Source organism: Montipora capricornis, chromosome 3 (genome assembly GCF_036669925.1).
Source record: "Montipora capricornis isolate CH-2021 chromosome 3, ASM3666992v2, whole genome shotgun sequence".
In the NCBI taxonomy this organism is placed as follows: domain Eukaryota; kingdom Metazoa; phylum Cnidaria; class Anthozoa; order Scleractinia; family Acroporidae; genus Montipora; species Montipora capricornis.
This window is the reverse complement of record NC_090885.1, coordinates 31966649-31974148: the sequence shown is the minus strand read 5'-3', so window position 1 is coordinate 31974148 and position 7500 is coordinate 31966649. Positions and strand designations below refer to the sequence as shown.

The 7500-nt window shown below is 41.4% G+C and overlaps 1 protein-coding gene across 1 annotated transcript in view; it reads left to right on the top strand.

Annotated features, from left to right (window-relative positions):
- The window catches only part of LOC138040099 (uncharacterized), a 1587-nt gene extending 161 nt beyond the window's left edge, over positions 1 to 1426 (top strand). The window contains exon 1 of the mRNA XM_068885888.1: positions 1 to 1426. This exon is cut by the window's left edge and continues 161 nt beyond it. Within this exon, the coding sequence (XP_068741989.1) occupies positions 1 to 1426 (1426 nt within the window).
- Positions 1427 to 7500: the final 6074 nt, after the last annotated feature.

Below are 7500 nucleotides of genomic sequence, written 5' to 3'. Positions count from 1 at the left end.
TACCGATCACAAACCCCGTCTACCAGTGCATCTTATCCTTGGAAATAGTGAGTGCCCTAGAATCAGCACCTCAGAGCCACAACGCGTTGGTAGGGAATGGGATCCAGTCGCAAGTTACACGAAGTTGGGCTGGACCATTACTTCACCTGGTCATGAGTTAGACACCACCAATATGCTCCTCACTCAAACATCTAGCGCGGACTACGAAGAACTTTGTAGATTAGATGTTCTCGGGCTTGAAGATTCACCGACAGGAGACCAGGGTGTAGTCTATGAGGAATTTAAGGAGCAATTGTGGCGGAGCAAGGAAGGATGGTACGAAACCGGGCTTCCGTGGATAGGAAATCACCCTTCTCTGCCAAGTAACAAAGAAGGAAGCTTTCGCAGACTTGGGAGCCTTTTAAGGAAGCTAGATTCATCGAATTCCATCAGTGATTACCATGAAATCATTCAGGAGCAGTTGGAAACTGGAGTAGTCGAACACGCCCCCGACTTAATCCATGGAAGAGAATTTTACATACCCCATAAGGGAGTTATACGCGAATCAGCTGAAAGTACCAAGCTGAGAGTTGTTTACGATGCTTCAGCCAGAGCATGGAACGGTGCACCATCCTTGAACGAATGTCTGAACTCTGGCCCTCCCTTGCAGAACAAACTCTGGAGTGTGTTAATCCGTGGACGTTTCAACCCAGTTGCCGTAACAGGAGACGTCAAGAAGGCCTTTCTGCAAGTAAGAATTAGAGCTGAGGATAGAGACGCACTAAGGTTCCACTGGGTGAAAGATATAGGAACGAGAGAGATAGAAACATTGCGCTTTACAAGAGCACTTTTCGGGTTAACGTCCTCACCCTTCCTATTGGCGGGAGTGATTGATCAGCATTTAGACAGCTGGAGCATCAAGTATCCCGAGATTGTGAAAGAAATCAAGAAAGATCTTTACGTAGATGATTGGATCGGGGGAGGAACTACAATTGCTAAAGCCAAAGAAATGAAGGAAGCCACCATAGAGATATTTGCCGACGCTTCCTTTGAGCTGCACAAGTGGCATTCGAATGTACCGGAATTGGAGACTGGAGACGTCGAATCTTGCATAGAAGACCAAACGTTCGCCAAACAGCAACTGTGCCAAGGAAGAAGAACAAGTATGATTTTAGGATTGGAATGGGACAAGCAGAGAGACACCATCAGCGTTGCCGTACCTACAGAGAAAGCTGTCGCAACAAAAAGAGGAATTCTCGCCAAGATAGCTAGAGTATACGATCCACTAGGAGTGGCGTCCCCCGTAACACACAGTGGAAAGTTACTTTATCGAGATGCGTGCAATTTCAAGGTTGGATGGGACGAGCAGCTAACTCCAAACCTTGAAAAAGGTGGGCAAGTTGGGAGTTTTCGAAGCCAGAATCCAGCACTATCCCGAGGTCCTTAGCTAAGTACAAGGAACCAATTGACAGCGTTTCCTTGCATGTCTTCGGCGATGCAAGTGGGGTTGGCGTAGCGGCTGCAGCTTTCACCGTTGTATCACAGCCTTCCGGAGTCACTCAAGGTATCGTGGCGGCCAAAGCGCGTTTAGCAAAACAGGGACTGACAGTACCACGCCTGGAGCTCGTGGCTGCTCACATGGCTGCAAATTTGGCCACAAATATTAAGAGCGCCTCTCGGCAATTTTCATCTAAGACCGTGCAAGATAAAAAAATCGAAAATTGCCAAACTTTGTCACAATAAAGTACTGCCAAAACCATTTTTAGAAAAATATGTTTTAGTTTGTTTCGATAATTATTTTACCTGGACGGCGACTTTTTCGGTATGGGGCCTTGTGAGCAAGTGAAAACCACTCCAAAATGTTGCTTGTTTGAATCGCTATTTTTGAAATAACGAATGAGTAACTTGAAAATCAAAACAACATGGCACAACTAGAGTAATTCCTTCACCCTTTAGCACTGTTAACGGTACAATATACCAAAACTGGAATTTTTGACCAAATTTTAAATCTTAACCTTTTTTACATTGATTACAGAGTGCCAAATTTGTACGAAATTCGACTGTCAAAAAAGCATCCTGGTACATGGCTTTCTCAAACGGGAGGATATTCATCGGAATAAGCAATGTTTCTGCTGCAATTAAATTCAATAAAATTTTTGGGTAAATGAAACAGAGGATTTTTGAGGCCCAATTTCAACATGCTGTTTGTCAACAAAAGTCGACCTTTGACCACAAAAGCGGAGGCGAGGTATATTGAAATCACACACGCTAATCTCGATTTATTCACTGAACAATTCGAGTCTTTAGGTTTACTGGAACTACTGTGGGTAAAATGGGACGTGTCATTGAAATTTAACTGTTTTGGTTTAAAAGTGACATATCCGGTAATTAAAATAACTGACCTAAAAATTTGCATACTAGTAAGATTCATTCCATTCCATATTTTTGCGCAAACAAGTTTCCTTAATTCACTGTCTGAACAAACCTGCAAAACAAACAAAGAAAGGTATCCCCCTTTATATAAGTATACTCTGGCTGGATTTTCCTCGAAGCCCTCAAACGACCATCGAACCAGTCGAACGCTTTGTGACCTTCGTGAGTTGTGCCGTGATTGTGTCGTCAGAGCTGTCACGCAAGAGATTAGGACAAAGCACACAGACCAATGGCTTCGTGCGGTTATTCTGAGTTTGTTGGGGGAATTTGTGGCCCAAGTTCTGATAATGCAGCAAACGTTCAATGCGGAACAATAGCAAAATGTGATAAGGACACCAAGGCACACTTGAGAAGTTATAGTGTCGGATTCTTCTCTGGATACAGAGGCTACAGTAGACTTTTGCTCGCACGTGCAGGTCAGCTTTAACTGAGCAGAAAATCACTTTGCGAAATCCGCAGATACTACCTATTACAGACTTAATGTCAAAAGCAGAATACCCGCCCACAAGAAATGGACCCTAAAAACACTGCTGCCGCAGTGCCGCAGTCGTGTATGAGGCAAGGACTGCGGCACTAGCCAGTCTACTCAGCTCAATTTAATGCACTAGTCATTTGTTTCCCCCACCCCCTGACCCCCGGGGATGGGTAGGGAAATTACATTTGAATGGTTGTAAAGTAGGTGTATTTCCACTGGGGACTAGTGCAGACAAACACACGTAATTCCCCCACCCCTCTGTTCCTAAAAGATTCTCAGTCATCAAGGAAATGTTAGGGAAATTACCACAATATACAGTTCTTGCCATTTGTGTGTGCCACATGAACTATATAAGGAACGAAACAAAAAAAAAAGAAAAAAGAACTGGATAGAAACAAGACAGGAATAAGCGACCAATAAAGAAAACGTTTAGACATAATTGCTGTTCTTTTGTTTTTTTGCACGTGTGAAAATACTCATTACCATTGCTCTTCGTTTCTTTTCAGTCCCAGTCCTCCTAGGTAAAAATTCCCCGATATTTCCCCCTGTATGTCCCCAGAGGGGTAGGGCAGAGGAACGAAAATCTTGTAGTTTCCCTACCCCCTAGAGGCGTAATTGTGGCGTAATCTCGCGTAATTGCCCTAGTAATTTCCCCATATGTCCCCACTATCCCCGGGGGTCGGGGGGTGGGGGGAACAAATGACCAGTGCATAACCTTAAGTCGACTATGGCACTGCGGCACCAGCCATTCTACTCAATTCACTCTATCGGCACTGCGGCTAGCGTCGCAAACGTAAACGCTCCTTTGCGGACGGGTATTCAGCAATCGCTCCAAGTGCAAAAATCGAGTAAGCAAGATATATAAGACCATGTAATCATCTGAATCATGTATCGTTGTACGAGACTGTGAGTAGTCACTTTTCCAGTTGTCCCTGAAGCGAGTACATTGATCAGCGCAGCCGGATTGTATCACTGCCTAAACCTAACGGTTATTGTTTTCTTATTAATTGCCTTCAAAGCTGTTTTTGAGATATACGATATCATTTTGGGAACGACGATTTGCCTACGGCATCGTGATCGATTTGGAATCCGATGGAGATGTAATAAGAAAAATCGCGCCTGCCTACATGAATGGGCATCACACATGGCAGTGAAATGGGAGCGCGGATTAACCCTTGCTCAGTCTCAAAAACTTCAAAAGCTTACTCCAAGTAGTACTGATTCCTGTGGCATCGCGTAAGGGCTAACCCCACTGTGGAATACAGTATTGCATGAATAGAACAACCGATCGATATACATACATTCATTCATGCATAACTTTATTTATCCTCCAATTTCAGTGAGCTTACAAAGCTACTGTCTCCCGGCTTATTTTCTGACATACATAGCAATGGATAATAATAATGTTATTATTAGTAGTAGTATATAATTTAATAATAACATGTATTATATAATATATACTGGTATTACGTATAATTTATATAATATTATTACATAAGTATCATGATAATAATATATCTGTAACCCTATACCTAGTTTTCTAATGACAAAATATTGCTAAAATAAGAAATATATACACCCTCACAGCCGTACAGCCACCTTGCGCCATTATTTTTTCTTGAAAATATATTTCAATCACATTTTCTGAATGAAACTTGTACCTCGTATTTGAATAGATTGCGCTCTATCTCTGAGCTTCAACGAACAATAAATCCTGGCTAATTTTTCAACCTACAAGACATACATGGTGTGGTGGTCTGCGGGTTTTAGAGAATTCTATTGACCAGAACCATGCTAATTCCGTTGTATGTATCAAAATCTATCCAGAAACTAGCGCGTGTGTGTTAAGGTGGCTCAAACCAGTTTCAACCATTTATGAGGGAATGTCTCATTAGACAGACTAACTCTGTAACAATGTTTCAGTTAACGGCAATGTTATGGTACCACATGAAACACCGGCCGATAATTGCTTAACAAGATGCACATGTTACTGTGACGTAATAAATTACCATGGCAACAAAAGAATCATCTAAAAACGCCCTATATTTTGTGTTAAAGCACTTAGTATCTCAAAAACGAACTAAGGTGACGCCCATTTTTTATTGCTGAAAAGCGATTAGCAGGCTAAGATGAAGCTCTGAAAAGTTTAAAAAAATCTGGAGAGCATTAAGAACCACCATAAAATTCCCAATTGTGAAGGTGGCTATGAATCTGCTGCAGATAATAGGCCATTTCAGATTTAATGTCTGCCTCCTCTTCAAAGCGAGTCTAAGTGCGAAGTTTTTGTGATGGTAATTAGTTCTACTTTACATATGAATGAAAACTAATTTTCATAGCAAAAACTTCGCACTTAGAACGGGTTTGAAGAGGAAGCAGGCATGATCTCGGAAATGGCCTATTTTCTCAAACTTTGCAATGAGTTTTGTCTTAGCGTGCCAATTACTCTCCAGCAATTAAAAAATGGGAATCACGGAGTTCGTTTTTGCGATATACGCGTTTAAAGATAATATATATATATATATATAATAATATATAGCGTGTTTTTTTGGTGGCTCATTTATTTCCACGGTAACCTATTACGTCACATTAATGAGTGCATCTGTTTAAGCATTTATTGGTGTTTCATATGGTATCATAACATTGCAGTTAAAGTGCCCATAACGTAAAAAAAATAATTTTCCCTTTTGAAAGTCCATATTCAAAAATAAACTTTAGCGAAAGGATTTTTCCATTCAAACGAGAGCCGAATTTTCTACGACTTTTTAAGTAGCATGCAAATTGCCCGACATTTTGGCATACCACTCGCTGAAGTCTTCTCTCGACTTATGACGTAAATTCCGGAACAAGTGGTCAGAGAACATGAGGATTTGAAAGTTGATGCGAAAAAATGCCTGAAAGATGCGTTACCGCTAGCCGCAGTGCTGAAGTGAACGAAAGTGGGTTTCGCGCGGTTCACGTCGGATAGAGTGAATTGAGTAGAATGGCTGGTGCCGCAGTGCTTTAGTCGACCTAAGGTTAAATTGAGCTGAGTATACTGGCTAGTGCCGCGGTCCTTGCCTCATACACGACTGCGGCACTGCGGCAGCAGTGTTTTTAGGGCCCATTTCTTGTGGGCGGGTATTCTGCTTTTGACATTTAGTCTTTAATAGGTAGTATCTGGGGATTTCGCAAAGTGATTTTCTGCTCAGTTAAAGCTGACCTGCACGTGCGAGCACTTGAAAAGTCTACTGTAGCCTCTGTATCCAGAGAAGAATCCGACACTTTATAACTTCTCAAGTGTGCCTTGGTGTCCTTATCACATTTTGCTATTGTTACGCATTGAACGTTTGCTGCATTATCAGAACTTGGGCCACAAATTCCCCCAACAAACTCAGAATAACAGCACGAAGCCATTGGTCTGTGTGCTTTGTCCTAATCTCTTGCGTGACAGCTCTGACGACACAATCACGGTCGTTTGAGGGCTTCGAGGAAAATCCAACCAGAGTATACTTATATAAAGGGGGATACCTTTCTTTGTTTGTTTTGCAGGTTTGTTCAGACAGTGAATTAAGGAAACTTGTTTGCGTAAAAATATGGAATGGAATGAATCTTACTAGTATGCAAATTTTTAGGTTAGTTATTTTAATTACCGGATATGTCACTTTTAAACCAAAACAGTTAAATTTCAATGACACGTTCCATTTTACCCACAGTAGTTCCAGTAAACCTAAAGACTCGAATTGTTCAGTGAATAAATCGAGATTAGCGTGTGTGATTTCAATATACCTCGCCTCCGCTTTGGTGGTCAAAGGTCGACTTTTGTTGACAAACAGCATGTTGAAATTGGGCCTCAAAAATCCTCCGTTTCATTTACCCAAAAATTTTATTGAATTTAATTGGAGCAGAAACATTGCTTATTCCGATGAATATCCTCCCGTTTGAGAAAGCCATGTACCAGGATGCTTTTTTGACAGTCGAATTTCGTACAAATTTGGCACTCTGTAATCAATGTAAAAAAGGTTAAGATCTAAAATTTGGTCAAAAATTCCAGTTTTGGTATATTGTACCGTTAACAGTGCTAAAGGGTGAAGGAATTACTCTAGTTGTGCCATGTTGTTTTGATTTTCAAGTTACTCATTCGTTATTTCAAAAATAGCGATTCAAACAAGCAACATTTTGGAGTCGTTTTCACTCGCTCACAAGGCCCCATACCGAAAAAGTCGCCGTCCAGGTAAAATAATTATCGAAACAAACTAAAACATATTTTTCTAAAAATGGTTTTGGCAGTACTTTATTGTGACAAAGTCTGGCAATTTTCGATTTTTTTATCTTGCACGGTCTTAGGTGAAAATTGCTGAGAGGCGCTCTTAAAGAGGCACTCGATGGCTACCCACTTGTTCAAGTTTATTGCTGGTCCGATAGTACTGTCGCTCTCCATTGGATTAGAGGAAACGGGGAGTATAGACAATTCGTTAACAACAGAGTACAGAAGATACGGAAGAAGGAATGGATAAAGTGGAGATATGTACCTACCAAGGAAAACCCAGCAGACCTAGGCAGTCGAGGAGGTCATGTAAACCAGGAAAATAGCCTTTGTTGGTATGGGCCCGAATGGCTGTCCAATCCGGGTGCTT